General features: G+C 35.7%; 1 protein-coding gene across 4 annotated transcripts in view; it reads right to left on the reverse strand.

Annotated features, from left to right (window-relative positions):
- Positions 1-21,975, reverse strand: part of NIPBL (NIPBL cohesin loading factor) — a 143,923-nt gene that overhangs the window by 22,004 nt on the left and 99,944 nt on the right. For all 4 annotated transcript variants that reach the window (XM_062017349.1, XM_062017347.1, XM_062017350.1 and 1 more), the window contains 15 exons: positions 20,571-20,753; positions 15,243-15,440; positions 14,995-15,066; positions 14,823-14,912; positions 13,266-13,369; positions 11,624-11,710; positions 9,285-9,516; positions 8,479-8,630; positions 8,248-8,328; positions 7,227-7,327; positions 5,169-5,307; positions 4,893-4,975; positions 3,998-4,130; positions 2,989-3,132; positions 133-222 (listed from right to left, as the gene is read on the reverse strand). In XM_062017349.1, coding sequence (XP_061873333.1) covers positions 133-222; positions 2,989-3,132; positions 3,998-4,130; positions 4,893-4,975; positions 5,169-5,307; positions 7,227-7,327; positions 8,248-8,328; positions 8,479-8,630; positions 9,285-9,516; positions 11,624-11,710; positions 13,266-13,369; positions 14,823-14,912; positions 14,995-15,066; positions 15,243-15,440; positions 20,571-20,753 — 1,889 coding nt within the window. The remainder of the gene's footprint in view (positions 1-132; positions 223-2,988; positions 3,133-3,997; positions 4,131-4,892; positions 4,976-5,168; positions 5,308-7,226; positions 7,328-8,247; positions 8,329-8,478; positions 8,631-9,284; positions 9,517-11,623; positions 11,711-13,265; positions 13,370-14,822; positions 14,913-14,994; positions 15,067-15,242; positions 15,441-20,570; positions 20,754-21,975) is intronic.

Below are 21,975 nucleotides of genomic sequence, written 5' to 3' on the forward strand. Positions count from 1 at the left end.
AACAATCAACAGCACATGTTAGGATGACAACTTAACTGAAGCACTCAAACACATAACTTAAAAGAATTTTATTCAGTACATGCTACTGAAATTATTTTTGTATACATTTGACACCAGAAAGATGAAATTTACCACTAAAGATGCATCAGTTTCTGTGTTCTCATCCAGGTAATCTAGCAAAGCCTTTTGCAGCTGTTGAATTTCATCCTCTCCTCCCGAGACCTGTCATAAGTAGGTAGTTAAAAAAAAACAGAATATTGTGCTGTGGTAATTATCATATGAAAATTTGCACATCCACATATAAAATACGCTGAAGTCAGTGATTTGGATAATCACAGAACATTAAGTATTTTTAAATCAATTACTTAAGAACTGCATAGAGACTGAAATCAATTAGTCTGTGGCTTTAAAGACTGAAAAAGTTTGAGAGCAGAATAACAGCAGACTAGTTTTAAAATAGACTCACTAATTTAATTAGTATTCCTTCTGTGATCTTGTTTCCTCTGTCACAGAGGAAAAAGAAGGGTCAAAATCACACAAGGCAGACTGACAGAAGTTTAACATATAAAAGTCACCATTAGCTGTCCCACCAATACTAAGTACTGAAACAGTGACTTCTCAGGTGAATAAAAGGAAATATGAAACAGCCAACAGTAAGAAGGTATGGGAAACATCAAAGAAATAAAGATAACTTATCTCTTTGTAAAAATATTTGGTGTATTTTTTCAGACATAAAACATCCATATAGCAAAAGTGCAGCAAGTGCTCAGTCCAGGACAGACATTACAGAGGTTGTTCCCAAACACCTCTGAGCTCTAGCACTGAAGAATAGTGTTCTTTGGGTTTCGGCTAAGTTTCTACTAGTTGAAAAGGTTAGGAAGAAACACACTACTTCTAAAAAAATGTCATCTACTGCATAAAGCCTATCTACAGAATATGGTAGCATTAATTTTCCTTTGAAGCACTTTTAAGGTGCAGAAAAAGCAATACATATGAAATATTCACCTGAAAATTAGTGCTGGACACTCTATCAGATTTATAATATCCAAACTGTAGGACTGTTAAGAACAGCATACACACTTTCCAAGAGGTTATTAATTTTTTTATTATTTCTTTATGTATATATTTAGGGCACATGGCCAACAGGGAGGTGTTTCAAGACAGCCAAGGACTAGTTCTGCCTGACCAAACCACTGGCCGTCTGTGAAGGAGTGACTACATCTGTGGACAAAGGAAGGAGCTACAGGTGTCATCATCTGGACTTCTTACATACTCCCCCACAACATTCCTTCCCTTTGAATAGGAAAAAGTTGGACTTGATGGATAGACTATGTGGGGATAAGGAACTGGCTGGATGGTTGCACTCGAGTTGTGGTCAATGGTTCAACATGCTGGAGATCAGCGAAGAGTGGTGTCCCTCATGGGGCTGTACTATAACATGTTCTGTTTAATATATTAATCAGAGACACTAACAGTGAGATGTAATGCACCCTGAGCAAGACTGTGGATGACACCATGCTGAGTGGTATGGTTGACACATCTTAGGGAGGAAGTAACACACCAGAGAGACCTGAACAAACTTGAGAAGTGGACCCTTGCGAATCTCATGAGGTTCAACAAAGCCAAGGACAAAATCCTGTACATGGGTCAAGGCAATTTCTGGTATCAACACAGGCTGAGGGATGAAGGAACTGAAGAATCCCTGTGAAGGAGGACTTGAGGGTACTGGTGGATGAAAAGCTGGACATGAGCTAGGAATGCATGTTCACAGCTCCGAAAGCCAACTGTATCCTGGGATGCATCAAAATCAGTGTAGCAAGCAGATAAAGGGAAGGAATTCTTATCCCCGACTCCAGTGAGACCCTACCTGTAGCACTGTCTCCAGATCCAGAGTTGTCCCGAGAACAAGACAGACATGGAGTTAGCCCAAAGGAGAGCCACAAAAATGATCACATGGCTGCAATAACTCTCCTATTACAAAAGGCTAAGGAAAGACAAGCTCTGGGTAGATCTTGTTGTGGCTCTTCACCTACTTCAAGGCAGGTTTTAAAGAAAGACTGGCCAACAGAGGAGAATTGTAACTCCTTAGCACATAGTATTACAATTACATTAAGTCACAGATATAAAGATTTGCTAGTATTATGTTATAGAATATTCTAATTGACGAAACTTATGGGATGATATATTAGCCTGTATTCATCAAGAGTAGATGAATTTTAATTCTTTATCTGAATGTCTGTAAAGAGCAGAACCTTTTCCTCCAACATAAATCTGTCACGGTCATTCTCAAGTACATGTAATAGATCTACAGTCTTTTCATATAACTGAAAGGGAAATGAACTTGATATGACTGGTAAACTTTAGATCATGCTGAGTTCAGAAAGAATGTATAGCGTCCAAGAGAAATATGCAAGTTGACATTTTTAAAAGGACACACAAGACCTGAGATCTTCTCATTGCACTTTTTTTTGATAATTGTTGCCACCCTTGCTGACCTGGAGCAGCACTAGCAGAAGTGCAAATATGTACTCTCTAATGAAAGCTATATGCAAGCCTGATTAAAAAAACCAAAACAGACAACACCAGCTACATCACATAAAAACTAACCTTATGGGCCTAACAGTTTAACTCTCTAAAGCCTGTATAAGAGTGCATAAGTGTGTGTAAGTTGTGTATAAGTTACCACTTTGAGATACCAAGTGCACATACATATGTGTATTTAAGGCCTCTTAAGACAGAATCCAACTCTTTCTCCATTATTTCCTGTGTTTTATCACATGAAAACTGTCTTAATCACTGTTATAAATGACTTCATGTGATAGCTACAGAGATAACAAATGCAATACTTGTATATTGGGTATATTCAATTCAGAAATCGGAACAATGAAGATTGATTATCCACTACACCACTTTTTCAAACATCTTTAAAATTGTCAGATATTTTAATAGATACATCTTAATCGAGTTGGCATAGGATCTCTCACACACCTGTTTGAGGATTCTGGCTATAGATCCTTGATCCATTTTGCTAGTGACTGCATCTTTCCGTAGTCTTGCAGCTACAGTTCCAAGATAGTCAAGTGACGCAACTCTCAACGCCATTTCTGTAGATTTGTTGCTGAATTGGTGAACCTAAGAAAAACAGATTAAAATGCTGACAAGTATTTGTTTACATAACTGAGATTCTGCTTGCAAAAGATTGCTTGACTTTTAAAAATTGCACATAACTTCCATGCAGCATAAACCCATGTAATTTACTATTGCCTCACAGATACACTTACTTTACATTGTTCATTCCTTTATTGAGTGGGTCTCTTAAATATATCTGTTAATAGTTCTTTTTAAAATACATATTTTCACAGAATAAACTGAAGAAATAGGCACAGCAGATATCCTTTTCAATGGTATAGATCCTAGCTCCATAATACAACTTCCTCATTATTCATGCAAGTATATATAAACCTACATTTTACCAGGAACAGGATCATAGGATACTCTTCCAAGAAACAGCTCGAATTACCATGACAAAAAACATGTCAACAAAAACTATTCACATTCTGTAAAATGTTATACACAATTGCCATTATTGGTAAAAAAACCAAACCCCTCAATTGTTTTTGGGTTCTATGCTAAGAGAGCAGTCCATAGAATGTATTTAACATGAATAATTACTGCTACTAGGCTGACTTCACACCAAACCAATATCTATGCTTATTAAGTGCTATACGATGGCATTTTTTCATGTTGAAAATGTCAAGGAATAATGGAAGCGCCCTTCTACTCACACATAGCACCTTTAACAAGTTCCATATCAATAATCCTCTAACACAAATTTTATTATCTTATTTCACAGCAGTGAAACATGGAAGAAATCCTTTAAATCCTGCATGCATGTTAACAATCAGAAAGCATTCCTGTAGTAGTTTATGCTGAAATAAATGTCTTCATTGTAAAAAGAAATAAATTAATATCATAGTGAAATGCAAGAATTCCTTACCAATAGCCTTCCTAGTAAGCTAAGCAGCAACTCTGCAGCTGGCCATTCTGGTTTATTGACTGTGGAAAGAAGATCTTGAATGAAATTCTCAAACAGTGGCCTGTAATCTTCTTCCCCTTGTTTACTGCCACACCTATTTGAAAGAAAAAGCATTTTATAAGTTAAGAACTATTTAATGTTCTTCTGACATCAACAGAAGTAAATCTATGTTTAATTAGTAATATTCCTTAAGCTTGGTCTGATTTATCTGACAGTGATAAGACATCTCTGTATTATGATCCACTAAGGTTAAAATCAGAATGATAAAAAAATCAAAAAGATAACATACCTTAGAGTAACTTGCTTATATGTAGCATCCCTAACTTAAATGATACCAGAAGTACAAAGAGAGATTGCTAGATGGCTATTAAGTAGCCTTTTGGCTTAAGAGTAGAGATTAATGTGACAAAAACATTAGAAATATTTTGGTTATTCAGGTATACTAGTTTTGTTCCATGCTGAGCTAGTGACATTCTTAACTTAAATGAGAGTGTTTTTATATGTTTGTCATTCTAATGACTAAATAAGTATGGTTTAACCACTTTAAATATTTACTCAGTCTGGTCTTTCAGGCACAGATGAGTAACAGACCTGCTACATGAACTATCATGTATCAGTCATCCTACACGAACTATCAAAGATATTATTAAATGTACAGAGAACTCTCTGCAGAATTTCTATTCCATAAAAGTTTTTGTCCAGATGGGTAGTTCTAGGGATCTATAAAACATACTGTTATAAATAACTTCATAAATAGGTATTTAGCATTGCAAACTGGTTAGGTTTGTCTTGAGGTATGACAGAATTTATTTGGAGCTGGTTTCATCAATAAGCTAAAGAATGCAAAAGTACTTACTTCTTAAGAAAAATAGAAAGGAAGTTTTGAGCTGTTCTCATTGCTGTTTCATACGAGTTGGTAATGAGCACATCTTGATCCACCTAAAAATACCAGCCAAATGTATATTGTTATTTCAGCATACACAGAAATACAATTTCCAGATCATCATTTCTCATGCATCAAATAATTTCAGCAGACATAAAATGACCATGTTTAATTACTAGAATATCATAATAAAATATATACAAACACACAGTCATCTCTGCACAAAAAAAAGGCGTTAAAAAGTCTTACTTTCTTGTTTGATTCCTCCTCTGAATTAGAATCTTTTTCTGCTGATGGTAAGTGCACCACACACTGAATAAGCTGCAGAACTAGTGCTGTTACCATCTGAATATACATAGGCTCTCCATCAGTGTCACTGCTGTTTAACCTGATAATAAAAAAAGATAGCATTAACATTAAAATCATACAAGCAACACAAAACAAATACAAATTTTTTTATCTTAATAACATCTTTCTAAAATTATTACTGCAGTTAGAAAATCTGCATTCTAGACATTTATCTAGTCATTTGCTTCTTTTACATACAGCGTAAGATTTGTCCCAACAAAAGCAGTAATTATTATTCTCACACCTATGCACTACTAGACTTATCATGTATAATTGCCAACACAACATGAAAAAAACCCCACCAAAATGTTGCCTTAATAATTTATTACTTACATATTGTTTCACATACATTATATCTGTGAAATGGACCAGAGTTTTAAACAGCAGAAAATAGTGACCATGACCTATAACTAGATAAGAGTTACACCTACAGTAATACAAGGTAGCATAACAGACTATGACCATGAGCACGCAACTGTCTTAAAGTATGCCTGGAGCCTGTTTTCACATTGGTAAGAAAGAGCAGTATGAATACACTTCACGTTTCTTCCATGATATAACCTGAGAAGTAGTATGATGTTTACTACCTATATATCATCTATTGCTACACTTAACAATATGAAAGGTGAAAATCCCTGACATAGTTCTTCTCAAATGAACAAAATACTAACAAAAGAGATGACAATTATTATCTTTGTGAAGGTCTCTTTCACTCCTTATAGAGAGAAATCTAATACTTCTCATATCAAATTTCTGTAAACTGTATCCTTCATGACTGTAGTCACAGCTAGATCATATCCTTTATCAGACCACAGTAAGGATTCTACAGATAAATAGCTCACTATCACTTTCTTATTTGCTTGACTTCTCAGATGTCTATAATGAAAACAAATGAAATACTAGGAACAAGCACTTGTTAAAATCACAGCCACTGAATTAACAGAATCATAGAACAATAGGGATTGGAAATGGCCTCTAGAGATTATCTAGACCAAATCGCTGCCAAAGGAAGTTTACCTTGATCAGGTCATGCAGAAACACATCCAGGCAAGTTTTAAAAACCTCCAGAGAAGGAGACTCCACACCCTCCCTGGGAAGCCTGTGCCACGGCTCCCTCACCCGCCCAGTAAAATAGTTTTTCCTTAAGTTGAACGTTTTGAGTCCCTTTTTTTTCCATTACTCCTTGTCCTGTCACTGGATACAACAGAAAGTGTTGTCCCATCCTCCTGATATCTACCCTTTAAGTACTTGTGAGAATTAATGAGGACTCTATTCATGAGTCTTCTGTTTTCTAGGCTAAACAGCTCCAGGTCTCACAGTCTTTCCTCATAAGACAGACATTCCAGTCCTCTTGCCATCATGGTGGCCCTGCGCCGGACTTGCTCCAGAAGCTCCCTGTCCCTCTTGAGCTGAGGAGCTCAAAACTGGACACAGGACTTCAGATGAGGCCTCATCAGGGTAGAGTAGATGGAGAGCAGAACCTCTCCTTGACCTGCTGGCCACACTCTTCCTAATAAAGCCCCAAATTGTCCTTTTTGGCCACTAGGGTACATTGCTGGCTTGTGCTTAGTTTGTTATCGAGGACTCCCAGGTCCCTCTTCGCAGAGCTGCTTCCCAGCAGGTCACCTCCAGTCAGTACTGGTGCATGGGGTTGTTTGTCCCCAGTTGCAGGACTCTGCACTTAGAATTGTTTCTGCTGGAAGAGATGTTTAAGATCACTCTGAATGCACACTTGTTTATGTCCTTAGGGAGACAAATAGTAAGATAACATAATTATTTTGTAAGCAGGTAGAAGTATAATGACAACAAAACAATGGTTGTTACAATGCATCTGTCATGCAGTTCTGCTGTCATTGTTTTGAAATATGAATGTTTAACTAAGCACAGCATGTGAAGTCATAGATTTTAAAAGAAAAAGCTACTGTCTACCGTTGACCTAATTAATCTGTTAGAAATTACCTGAAGTTTCTCAAACTCCTCTTGCTAGTCGGTAGTCTCGCAAGGGAAGTGAAAATTTCTTCCAGTATTAGCTGTCTATGTTTTTCATACCTGGAGAACACCTATTTAAAATTTACAGGACTATTAGAAAACTATTTTTGTTACATGAAATATTGCTTGTTAAGTATATTGTTAAAAATTATATACAAAACCACACACTTTACATCATAAAAATTTTTTCAAACAGATTTTTTAAAAAAACAACAAAAAACAAATGTATAATAGCTCTTAAAAATACCTTATGTTTTTAAATTTTCTGTCAATGGTAGCATACACTGTAAACAGTACAGGGTAAAAATCTATGGTAACATAAATTATGTAAATATATATATGGATATAGAGCACATGTGAGAAACCAGCTTTACTTCATATCCTAAGCTTTAATGTTTGCTCAACATGACATTTTTTGCAGTTTACAGGGTCAGGGTTGCAGAGTTTGCCTCTCCTTTTCTTTAAGCAGAATACTGGAGTGTATCATCCTTACAAAGAAGTAAAAATATCACTTGACCAAGAACATCTGTGTTGCACCACTTTTTTCCTGAAACAACAATTTATCTGCAGTGTGCATTTTTCATATACCACCTCTTCTGGGAAAAAATATTTATTCTATTACATGAAGTATCCTACTAGTTCTACACCTTATTCCATTGCATAAATTCAAATCTTAACATACAAAATAATAAAAAAGTTGCTAAGGTTTTTTAGGACAAACAAGAATAGGTAAGAGGAAGTGTTCAAACTTTAAATTTCATAACCAAAATTAAGAAGTTATTTGCTTAAGTTGGATATTCTTTGCTATATATACAGTACTCTGCAAAGAAGGGCATCTGAGGTACATTTACTCCTAGATAATGAAAACTGCAAAACCATGCAAGAATAAAATTAGTTCTAAACTACGATTCTCTTCCAGAGAGAAAATACAGTCTGTAAATGCCCTAATAACTCTCAGAAGTACAGGAATTGCAAATTAAAAAGTACTTACTGCAGTCACTAATTTGATGGCACATAACTGTAGTTCACTGACATTTTCTACAAAGAAAGGTGTTATTCCCATAGATGACACCTATCAATGGAAAGAAAATATTCTATTTGACTACGGAACATTATTTATGCAGTTTCACAAACAGGTTATTCATTCAGTAGACACTTCACATTCTCTCTGGGAAAAGAAAAACAAACATCCTCAGATAGTGATTCTTCCGATAAAACCTACCTGAAGAATAGTTGTATCAGTAAGAAGCTGTATCTCCAGCAACTCTGACAAGCTGCTGACAATGTCACAAACTTTGTTATACAACATGACTATAACTCTTTGCTTGTGGGTGGAACACTTGGCACGTTTTGCTTTTGAACTTAAAACACCACCTAGAAAACAAAAAAATACCTTTATTTTTTTTTCAGTGTTTCACATAAGATATTACAAATACTGTCTTCCTCAAAAAAAATCACTAAAACAACTTCGTAACCAAAGCTTTATATAAGCAACTGCTTACAGAACAAAAACTACTTAGTCGCATCATCTAGAGAGCAAGAATTTCACATACTAATTTTTCCCTAAGTGGTCTAAATTCTAGATTCCAGATTTTTAAAAAAGCTCTTGAAGTTTGACATCCACATCAAAAGGTATGCATGTGACAACAAAACATTAAATTCTAAATAATTTTTGCTGAAATAAATCATTCTACGCATAAAGACTATAAAATGGCTTATTCCTACAAATAATAACTATAAATAGAAGTTGAACTTCAGACAAACTTCTAAGTACTCTGGTTACGTTGACATTATTGCAGTAAACCAAGATGCTGTATCACTAAGTTATCCAGAGAACATACTTCATTCATTGTTTTTTTATTCTACACTTCATCACCTCCAAACTAATACAAAGCATTAATTCAGAATGTTGTATGTGATAAGGAAGAACTATCAGTGTAATAGTTGCATATAAAAATCTTCTTCCAGATAGTCGTATCACTTGTATCATCATACAATAGATTTATGTTTTAATATTAGCATACTAACCACCATGAGGATCTACTCTATATACAGGATCATACTGAGGATAGAGAGTGTTCTGCAAATGAAATTTTGTGTATTGAATAACTCTTTCTATTACATCCTCAATATATACAGCTTTCGGCATATTTGGTGATGTCATAATATTGATAGCAGTAAGACAAGCATCAGCAGATTTTGTCACTCTCTCCATAATAAGATCTCTCCATAATCTCTCCTCATCTTCAGTGTCATTGTTCTGTAACAGACAAGAAAAACAGGATAGTATGTACACATTGTCAAAATTTTATCCTCAGTAAGAAAAAGGTAAAAATATTACCTTAACATCCACTCACATATAAAATGTTGTATTTCATTTCTGATACAATATTACTTTGTTTTAGAAACCAACTAATATTTATTAGCAACACATTTGTAATATGACCCCTGAAGTTACAAGTCTTCAGAGTCTCACTGTACTCTTCTCTTAGAACACAAAGCAGTTTTCTGTGCATTGCTGGGAAGCATTACGAGGGAAGATTGCCACATACTCTACTTAAGACGGATGTACCTTAAGCAAAATCAAAACTCATTCATCAGTGGCCTATGACTTGCTGCTTTGAAAAGTCTAATTACTGCCACTAGAGGGAATTCTTACACAAAAAGACTTACAAGTCACATAAAACTTGTAAATACACTACTTCCTCTGCTTCACAGACCTATTTGTCTGCAATCAATGGGTTTAAAACATGTTTCATCAGATATGTCCATTTAGATTTAGCACAGGGTAACAAAATCTCTGTATTTCTGTGTTTGTAAAAGTTACAAAGCCAAACATACACAAGGTCTACTTACGACCACCCAGCACTACTTAGTAACACTACAGCAAACCCAGATGAATTTATCATAGCTTCTGGGGCACAGATAGAGTCTACAGAGAAAAAGAACATTTCCTGCCTGTATGAAACAAAGTTCAATACTATTGGCTTCTCTTGTAAAATAAGGAGCTAGTGAAACCATATCAAATTTTTCCCTTCTCAGTAAGAGAATCTTACCCAATATCACAGTGCATTATATATATGATAGATATATATTTATAAAATCAAGAGAAATCTGTAAATCGGGACATGGCTGTAAATTTAATGTACAGAATTGCTTTAAACCATTTGTTCCTTACACAAAGAAGGCTTTAAAAAACCCAAGCAGTTAACTTTCTTCTTAGCTCATAAATCTTGGACAGAAAAAGATTATGTAAGTACATCTGTGAAAAACATCCTGACATGCAGGTAAGATATCTCTACTGCCCTGAAAAGAAATAAGCTTACCCCTTAGCAAAGACTAATGTAAAAACATGATTTGAAATCGTATTTAATAGGTTTTAAGAAAAAAAAAATCTAAATTTTGCATAGTGAAAGATTTCTTCTTTTTTTTAATCAAACTTTTGTCTGGTGATTGTAATTGAGAGACAACATCAATAACTGCTTAATAATCTTGACTTTCACTACAAAAGGCTAAAAGTGAAAATTATTACTCAAAAAGCATTGATCAAAGTGAAGTAGATAGAGCACTTTCTTCTCACCTAATTTTCCCATTGTTAGATACATTCAGAATTGTATACTGAAACTTCAAAGTCACTTTTAAGTGACAGTATTCAGGCACCAATAATGTGCCTCATTTTCAAATTTGAGTTCTGCCTTTCCAATATAAATGATTATTCTCTTTCTGCAGACCAAGGTGGTTTTTTTTCCATAAGACTCGAGAACCCTATTCTTGCTAGAATACTGTTTTGACTAAGAAGTGTAGAAATAAAATAAAACAGGAAATATCACACATTAACTTCATAAAAATTAAAAATATCCATGTGGTTTTAGGTGTATTAGAAAAAAAGAAGTAAAAATTTCGGAACTTCTTGTTTACACTGGCAACTTTAGCTTTGCCATGTAAGAACAGACCTAAACAAAGTGCTTCCTTGTTCCTGAATGCTCAGGAGGAGAAAGTCCTCTACGTGAAAGCTGTAGTGCTTCTGGACATGTAGTAAAAAAGGCAAAGAGATGTCCAAATGTCCAAGAGTTACGGTGAATGTTTCAGGGTGAAACTATAATATTTGAAACCGAAACAAAAGAAGAATCAGATGCTCCCAATACACTTGTTAATTACAAGTGCTACAGTAAAACATGTTTAGTATAGAAAAAAACATAATAAATTGAATTTCACTTAAAATATTAAAATTTGACAATTTTAAACACATAAGTATTATATTAAAAAGTCCTTTGACATACACATAGACTATTTGAAACTAAGTAGCACTCAAAGGAAGCAAACTCTGTTGTACACAATGCTGTGAAATTACATGATTTGAAACTCACATGGTTAAGTAATGTAGAAAGCTTTGATCCATCTTGAATATTCTTCTCCAAAATATTCAGGACTTTTACTGTTTTATCTGTTGAGAGCTAAAACAAGAAAATAAACACATCAAACAACTGCAGGAAAACAGAGGCTTCCAAATTGTTAAAAAGAATATCTGTGGCTGAAGGACAGAACTTGTTACATAATCTGAAACACTTAAATTGTAAGCAGTTGTAGACAAGGATTGGATCTTGATTTCTCTGCTTTCTGATGCAGCACAATGGATAATGCTGGTAATACCACTAAACTAGGTGAAATATATTCTAAGGTTGTAATCACACTGCATTTTCCTTCAGCAAAATCCACAAAAATAGACTTCAAGTTGCATATCTGTCATTAATGTGGTATAGTTATACAATTTTGCTTCTAAAAACTGAAATTTACCAAAGCTAACTATCAATCACAAAATCTAACTTCTTTATTAGAAGAAAATCCAAATTCCACCAACAAGCCAAAATAAAATTTCCCTATACTTCAGTACTAATAAAAAGGAAAAGTGTTCTTACGATTAGGGTTAACTTTGAAGAAACACACTGAAAAAAGCAATTAAAACTCTTCTACAAAATTATGATTAAATAATTTGTAGAATATGCTAAACTTGTGAAGACACAGTTTTGCTAATCCAGATCCTATTCGCACTCATTTTTAGAAGCAACAAAATTCTGATTTTCTGTACGCAAGTATGCGTGAAAAACAGGGAATGGAGGTTAAGAGTAAGAATTACCAGGAAAGCAAGTCTCAAGTCAACAACACATTACAAAGGAATGTAGGAAAACTGAAAAAGAGTCCAGAAAGAATATCTAAGTTTTGGATGAAAGAAAACCCTTCAGAGTAAGTTTTATAGTAAGGAGCTTCACAGACATTTCATAAACATAGTAAGCAGTCACAAGCAGGAAGAGGAAGAGTTTAATGTAAGACTGCCCAGGGTCAAGAGTTCCAGGAAGATAAGGAAAGCAAACCACCATTTCTAGGGTTGGGAAACCAACTGTTGGCACCAACAAAAAGTCCCCTTCACCTGAAATGGGAAGAGTATAGCAAAGAAAACACAACATGCCATCTACCAGAAACAAATCTTATTATCATCTAAGGTGTTAAATCTTTCAAGGTTGAAAAGGCCTTTTGGGGGAGATGAAGGAAGTAGATAAAATTGCGCATGATGCTGATTGGACATCATATATTTACATTGCTATGACAGCATATATCAGAAACAGTGTCTGTTTTTACTTTGCTAGGAGGTTCTGATTTACTGTGCTTGCTCAACACCAGCTGTAAGAAGCAAAGCCTGTAGGCTGTCATGCTTTTGTGAAAGAAGATAAATTATTTCAGATTTTACAGTTCAGGCATGGGTATGACATACTGGCATGTAGTCAGCACTGACACAGAGAAGAATCATTCGATAAAAATATCTCAGCTTCAGAGAGTAATAACTAAGATGTGGTAACTTTTTAAGTACTTCAGCTAAGCCAAAAGCATAACTGTTCATGGTATCTGTTACATACACACCTGAAAGAGGGTGTAATGTTATAACAAGGGACATATGTTTCTGTATGTTTATCAAAATTGCAAGTTCAAAAAGAGTTAAAAACTATGAAGATGTACCTTGTCCATAATTCCCATTGCCTTGATTTTTGCAGATTCACTACCCAACTCACTAAGCTGATGCTTTCCCAGCAGCAATTCCTGTGGAATCTCATCATCATCACCTTAAAAAAAAAAATCAAAAAGTAAAAATCACATTTCTAATTAGACTTCAAGGAAATCAGTATTTTACAGTCAATATGAAAGTCCAACTGAAGAAAAATAACTTATTTTCCAAATAGCATAATATTTTCATCTAATGAATACTGATGATGCCAACTTTTGGTTGTGTTAAAAGAATGATTATTTGTTAAATACGACTAGTTCTGAAATACCATTTAACAGCCTAACATGAGGCATCCACTTCTGAAAGTTTAAAAATTTTTCATATGGAGAATGCCATTTTTTGCCATCATCACAATTTCAGTAAAACCATCTTAAACTAATGAAGTTTTAATTCTGAAGATCAAAGCTGGGGTACAGCAAGAGAGGAAAAACATGTATGAAATTAAGTACCTTGGGATACACTGTGTCTTAATCATATTTACCTTTTGAAAAACTCCACACAGACATAGAATCAATGACTTCACTTAAACCCACAGTCGTTTATTCTGTTGCTTTAAAAACTCTAGTGATTTGTTTGCTATGCACCTCCCCTGTTCTAATACTGTGACAAAAATTAACAAACACTCTAATATCTGTATCAATAGAAAGTTACCTTGGAGAAATTCAACTGCATCTCAGATACTTACACTAAGCTAGCTGGTTTTGATAGAGTCAGAATTGTCTGGATTCTCAAGGACATCTTCCACTAGATCAGGATGCCCACAGCCCCATCCAACCTGGCCCTGAACTCTTCCAGGGTTGTGGCATCCACAACTTCTCTGGGCAACCTCCTCCAGTGCCTCGCAAACTTCACAGGGAAGAACTTCTTCCTTACATCAAATTTAAAATCTGCCCCTTTTCAGTTTACAGCTATTAGCCCTTGTCCTGTCACTACATGCCCTTGTAAAAAGATCTCTCTCTGGCTTGCTTGTAGGCCCTCTTTATGTATAGGAAGACTGCTGTAAGGAGTCCTCAAGTGTCTCCACTGAAATCGATAAGGAGCATACATTGATTCATCTCAGCCATAAATTCATAAGGACTCTGCTGTTTGAATTTAATATTCAAGCTCTGCCAGGTCAAAGACCACAACAGATGAAAAATTATTCTTCAGACATTGCTATCAAGAGAATCATCTTATGTATGCTTAACAGAAGCTAATGCCCTAATGCACCTGAAAGAGGTATCCTTTCTGCTCCAGGGGACTGCATTTTATGTTTTCGCATTAATGCCCCTTTGGGATTCTGCAGGGAAGAGGAAAGAGGATCTCATTCCTATAGCAGCAAGTAAAACTGGAAAGGTAAGCACCACCACTCAAGGTAGAAGCCAAATAATTGCACTGTGCCCCACCAAGTATCATAGGCAAGTAAATCATCAAGAAGGAAGTCTGAAAATACTGAGGGGTTTGGGGTTTTTTTTTGTTGTTTCTTCTGTTTCTAATTGGGGAAAAAATGCTGAAAATTTATGACACATTACCAAAAGTTGTAAAATCCATGTCCTCCAAATTTTCCAATATATTCTCTATTGAAGCAGTAAACCGTTTGAAAGTCGAAGAATCCATCATTTCTGGTGAAAAAAGGAAATTTATAATTACTTTACATACAAAATAGAAAATACAAACTGTAGAAAATACATCTACTCAAGTTACCTTCAGGTGTTAGTTTAGGTTCATAAGCTTTCCTCTTCTTTTGTTTTTCTTTTTTCTTCATTTTTCTAGCCACTAATTATAAGAATAAAGAGTAAAACAAGTAACTTCTCAATAATTAAATAGGATTATTTACATTCTTTACACTCACATTACACTGCATATAAAGACCTTTTTTAAATTTTTAACATCTTTGTTAAAAATGTGGTAGTACTATAGAATAAAACTAAAGTTTTAAAATTATCAGTTACCCTCACTGAGGCTAGGGGGAGAAGAATAATCGTCCATATCAGAGTCATCAGGACTGCGATTACGGTAACGGCCACTACCAGAAGTCCTCCTTCCTTCATGATAATGACCACTTCTCCTATGGTCAGCAGAACTTCTTCTGTCATGTTCTTCATACTCCCAAGCTTCATCTCTATCCTTTTTATGTCTTTTACGAGAAGCTAGAAATCAAATATATTTTCATTTTAAGTACAAAAATTCTACTTTTAGTAGCTCACACCTGAACAATTTTAAACAAGATGTGTAGATGTGGTTCTCAGAGACATACTTTAGTGCTGGATGTGGCAGTGCTACATTTTACAGTTGGACTTGATGATCTTTAAGGTATTTTCCAACCTAAATGATTCTATGATTTGCAAGTTAACTGCTACTGTGTATTTGGCTCTGTAAAAGAAGTCAACACTCTAAAACTACTATTTTTAATTCTGTTATGACATTGTTTTAACTATTTATTTTGAATTATATGAAAACTGTGCCTGAAACTGGCAAACATTAACAGTAAACGTTTTACAATACAACTTTACACAAGATCACAAGAATCTTAACGGCTGGAAGGGAACTTGAAAGGTCCTCTAGTCCGAACTCCCTGCCAGAGCAGAACCCACCAGAGTAGGTCACAACGTAGCTCCTCCAGGTGGGTTTTTAATGTCTCCAGAGAGGAGAGTCCACAACTCATCTGGGCAGCCTGTTCCAGCGCTCTGTCATCCTCACAGTGAACAAGTTTTTCCTTGTGTTTCTTTGGAACCTTGTGTTCCAGCTTGTACCTGTGGCCCTCCTGACATCCATCCTTTATGTATTTGTAAACATTAATGGGGTCTCCTCCAAGCTAAAAAGCCTGAGCTCCCTCAGCCTTTCATCATCTTTGTGGCCCTGCACTGAACTCTCTTCAGCAGCTCCCTGTCCTTCTTGAACTGAGGGGCCCAGAACTGAACACAATACTCCAGATGTGGTCTCACAAGGGGAGATTAGAGAGGGAGGAGAGCCTCTCTAGACCTACTAAGAGCAGAGTAAGGAATGTGGAACAAACCAAAGTAAGTTTAATTCTTTCATAAGGGGAAATTCTGTTTGACCAACCTGATATCCTTCTATGAGTGCATAACCAGCTGGCTAGATGAGGGAAGAGCAGCAGATGTCATCTACCTTGACTTCAGCAAGGCTTTTGACACTGTCTCCCACAACATCCTCATCAGAAAGCTCAGGCAGTGTGGCTTGGATGAGTGGAGAGTGAGGTGGATCGAGAGCTGGCTGAATGACACAGCCCAGAGGGTGGTGATCAATGGCACAGAGTCGAGTTGGAGGCCTGTGGCCAGTGGAGTTCCACAGGGATCAGTTCTGGGGCCAGTCTTGTTCAACATCTTCATCAACAATCTGGACGAGGGGACAGTGTATCCTCAGCAAGTTGGCTGCTGACACCAAACTGGGAGGACTGGCTGATTCCCCAAAAGGCTGTGCTGCCATTCAGGGGGATCTCGACTGGCTTGAGGGTTGGGCAGAGAGGAACCTCATGAGGTTCAACAAGGACATGTGCAGAGTCCTGCATCTGGAAAGGAACAACCCCATACACCAGTACAGGCTGGGAGTCGAACTGCTGAAGAGCAGTGCTGCAGAGAGAGACCTGGGAGTCCTGATTGAAAATAAACTAAATATGAGCCAGCAATGTGCCCTTGTGGCCAGGAAGGCCAATGGCATCCTGGGATGCATCAAGAATAGTGTGGCCAGCAGGTCAAAGGAGGTTCTTCCCCCCCTCTACTCTGCCCTGGTGAGGCCTCATCTGGAGTCCTGTGTCCAGTTCTGGGCTCCTCAGCTCAAGAGGGACAGGGAAGTGCTGGAGAGAGTCCAGCGCAGGGCCACCAAAATGATCAGGGGACTGGAACATCTTTCATACAAGGAAAGGCTGCGGGAACTGGGGCTGTTTAGTCTGGAAAACAGGACATTGAGGGATGATCTTATTAAAATTTATAAATATCTAAAGAGTGAGTGTCAGGAGGTTGGGACATCCCTCTTTTCTATAATAGATAGTAATGGGACAAGGGGTAATGGGATGAAGCTGGAACACAAAAAGTTACACTTAAACATAAGAAAAAACTATTTAACTGTGAGGGTGAGGGAGCAGTGGCACAGGCTGCCCAGAGGGGTTGTGGAGTCTCCTTCCTTGGAGGTTTTCAAGACCCACCTGGACATGTTCCTGTGCAACCCGATCTATGTGAACCTGCTTTTGCAGGGGGTTTGGACTAGATGATCTCTGAAGGTCCCTTCCAACCCCTACCATTCTATGATTCTATGACACTGAAATAATTTCTTCAGTTATCCAAACTGCAATTATTACTGGGTGTCCATTTTCCAATCCAGTGATTTCTTTCTTCATCTAATAGGGTAAGTTCCAATGAAACCTGGCAATTTAGTTGCTTATTCTGTTTTTCCAAGACAAGTGAAATCTTGTCTTAAAGCATATATTGCAGGAAATTCAGTGTAAATGATAAAGCTGGAGTCAGAATTCTGGGCCAGGCAGCAGGTCAGTAGCACAGAAGGTTATAACCAGTTTTCAAAAAAAGCCCAGCATAAGTAAGAGTTGAAGAAACTGGGATGAATGTTCTATACAGAAACAGTTACTTTCAAAGTAAATAACTTATTCTCTGTTATTTTCAAAGAAAGTTTTTTATATCTTGAAGGGGAGAAGGTGTTAAAATGTAACAGAAAATGGATATAATCTAATGATCTAATATAAGAGGATGAACAGGCTATCAGGGATGTCTAACACAGGTCGTGCTGTGAAGGTATATCAGGATATAGCCAAGAGCCCAGGCTCAGAAAAAGCCCTGCCTGCACTAATGCTTGCACTGCACCCTTGAGGGCTCCCACTTCTGAAAATGTAGTACAGAACTTCTGCACAGAAGTGGTCCAAGTCATCCAAGTCTATCCAAGATATCTCAGTTCTGACTTTGACCTGTACTGCTTCTGGATCAGACTTGTTTCTGGAGGCAGTATTGTCAAGTACATGGTGCCTGGGCTACTAACACTGTCAAAAACAGTTGAGAGTTAACTGTGACTGAAAAAATGGAGGGCCATTTGGATACATGGAGTGAGCATATTGAAGAAGAAACTAAGTGGTTTACAGGAAAAGACTTTACATCTTAACTGATTCTTTTTCCCTGAGACGGTATTTTGTGGATCTAGATGACATCTGTCTTCTGTACAGTTTACAAATGATCAGTCTCAATTTAAGCTCTGTAGAACAAATTCTAATCCCAGCTATGTCTTCATAGGAAATGTTACCTCCAATATTGCTTCCCAGCACAATTTAAAATTGACTAGCTTATCAATGCTACACAACAAAACAGAGCGTGCTACAGTTGTGCTGGCTCTGCAAGGCAAATAAGATGAACATGGACACAGCAACTCACAATCACTGCTCTACAAAATTTGCTTTGAAGTAGACAAAATTGACTTCAGCATTAACACTTCAAGAGTTATCACTGATTTCACATAGAGATTATTTGGAATATAAATACTCAATTACCTTATGAATACAGCAAAATAACACATTTAGCACCTATAGGAGAAATATTTCATCAGGTCTTGTCATTTCATTTAATCCAATGTCCCTTCTTCATGAGATATTAAAAAAAATCTTCTATCAATTGCTATTTCATACTTTTTAAAGTTTAATTTTAAACAACAAAAAGAATTCTGAAATACAGATTTCTAACGATACAAATCTATTTGGTGTACTTGTCGCAAATCTTTCATTTTCTTCACCATTTTGTCTCATTTTAGTTCAGTTCAGTTCTACAGTACCCTTTGAGAATACTCATGATTTATTTTAAAAGTAGATGACCTAAATGAATTGTTCTGAATGATGGCCAGGCCTCTTGAGTGGATATAATGAAAGTAGAATCCCTTAAAATGTATAATTACTGTGAAAGTTTTCCTTAATTTGCTTTACTTAGTTGACATTTTTAAGAATGTTACCACTCTGTGGCTGGTAAGTAGTATCCAAAAATTTGGACAAATCTCTCCATTACCAGTCAACTTGAATTTTCCTTTACTTATTGATTCTTTTAATTGCTGTTCTAGGTTATTAACATTCTAAATAAGTGACATGATTGGTGAATAGAGAATCCTGAATGATGCCATAATCAAGACTGATTACAAATTACCTCAAGACCTCATACTTATGCTCAAAATAGTATTATTCAGTTATAGTTAATACGAAAAAAAGCCAAGTGGACATTGTTTTCTGCTTCTTTGCATACAGATCAGAGGTATTACTGTAATAATTTGTATGTGTGCGTAAGCACTGTATTATCTACTGCATCAGACCTTGAGAAGGATATGAAAAAGAAGAATAAACAAACGTTTCTTATTTGGACCCTAAGGAGGACTAAAAAGTAAAACATAAGTGTTTTACAAAGGTTCAGTAAGATGTTTATGTTAGCAAAGAGTCTAAACTTAAAAAAATCATTATAAGCAAGTTGTCTTCTCAGGTTAACAGCATTAGGCACTTCTCGTGTAGCCCTGCTTGTGTAACAAAGCTAAGATGTGAACTCAGACTGAACTAATTCACTCAATTTTTAGGCAATTTCTTTTCAGTGTCACCTACATGAACTACCTTAAAGGCAAACTAATTATAATTTATTATCAAGGAGGAAATTCCTTCCTAATCTAGAGGTATATAAACAAGTTTTTGATATTTAAGAACTTTATTTGATTGCACAGCAAAATTTTAACTAAAAGCTTTCTCTGTTCCTTTGAAAGCAAGTAATTCAAGAATATTACCATCAGCAAACAGTATTTTGAGAACCCATCAAAATCAACTCCAGTTTTTCAAGTAATTTTCAGAGAAACAACAGTAAAAGGTTTTAAGAAACTTCTGGACTGAAAGATTCTCAATTTCTTATGTCACAAAAATATCAAGAGGGGGATGACTTTTTAAAAAAGCAATAAAAGTAAAAATATTTTTAAATTTATATACTGAAATCTCTCTTTGCATACTGTTGTGTGCAAGTTTTCTGTGCTGATTTAGAAGATATTGTCCTTAATTTGATTGAATAATAAAAAATAGAGAGAGAGCAGCTGCAAATTATCAATTAGCTGCTATTCATCTTGAGTGACAAACTGAACTAAAATAATTTTTCTTTTAAAAGAAAATATGCATTCTTAGCCAAGTAGTCATCCAGACAGCAAACTTTGTTTTGATGTGTTTTGGAGTAGACAAGCTTTTAGAAGATCTTTTTACAAAAGTAAAATATTGGCTTTCTTTAGCAGTAGGAACAGAATAATGTACTACTTACATTCAAAAGCTTCTTCACTGTCATTGTCTTCATCAGAACTGATTTCAGCATATTTTGGTTTCTCATTAACTGTGCTACGTTTGCGCTTGTTCATTTTCACACGTTCACAAAGTGGCATGGTGGATTCAATTTCTGCCAGGAGCTCAGGAGGCAACTCCTTTAACACTGACTGATCTATGCTACCTATTAATGGAGAGTAAGAAGAGAAAATGTAAACCTGAAGACAAAAATAAGGCCCCAACACTATAGTCCTTTCTCAGGAATCTCTTACAGCTAATATTACAGTTAAGAGATATACGAATGTATTTGACAGCCCTTTTAAAAGTTGTGTTTATTGTTCACACTATAATTGGAAATTAGCATCATAAACTGCATACTCCAAATAAAATATTTTGTCAGCCATATAAACATAAACAAATATAAATCAGTGACTTTTCATTGTAATTTCCAGTGACTTTCCTGCTTCACTTCCATAAAATATTGTCTTATTTCAGCTTTTCTTCTGATTGTAACAGGTTTTCTAACAGTGTAGAGAAATTAAGGATTCTTTATGCCTCATTAGCAGTTCTGTTCATTTTCACTCCTATTACTCAGTGTATACATGACAGTAATCTTCCCTTTTTCAGTAAGCAGGGATAACCTGCGGCAGAATTTCTGGGGTCTTACACCTAAATACAGGCAAAATCATTCACAACCCAACCTTTGCCTCAGATTTTTTTCTTACCTCCTCCTAGTAATTTCATAATGCAACCCAAATTTTTGCTTGATTTTGTTACAAAATGAAGTGAAAAGATTTTTATTCAATATAGACAGATAGCTGGACCACACCAGATTTTTTTTTCCTTAGAGGTAAATAGGTAGACAACATCATTTCATTCTCATCACATTTTGAAACTCCACAGGACCAAGGAGATTTGCAGTCAAAATTTTTACAACCAACACAAGGAAACAGAATTAATTCATATGTCTTTCTTGAGGATTTGAGGTCATTTAGTGTCTTATCTTTATTTACCAATAAAACTACTGCACATATAAGATTACCGGACTACAATATTAATCTTTTTCCAACAACAGAACAAACATCTTGGTCATAAATACTCCTCCCTCTTTTCCAAAGCACATTACATTATTTAGAGATTAAATCAACTGCCAATTGCTATAAACACATACACAATCCTACAAAAAAACTCTTATCAATTCACCTTTTAAACTGCATTCACTATATCATTAATATAACTTTCTAAAATTCACTTCCATTTTTACATGAATATCCTGTCTTCTTAATCCAAGATTAATTTTCTTTCCATCTTAAAGCATCTTTAGCTGGAATAATAAGAGCCTTAATATGAGAAAATAGTTTCCAGCAACAAATTTTTTTTAAAGTCTCCTATATTACTGGTTTTGG

Source organism: Colius striatus, chromosome Z (genome assembly GCF_028858725.1).
Source record: "Colius striatus isolate bColStr4 chromosome Z, bColStr4.1.hap1, whole genome shotgun sequence".
In the NCBI taxonomy this organism is placed as follows: domain Eukaryota; kingdom Metazoa; phylum Chordata; class Aves; order Coliiformes; family Coliidae; genus Colius; species Colius striatus.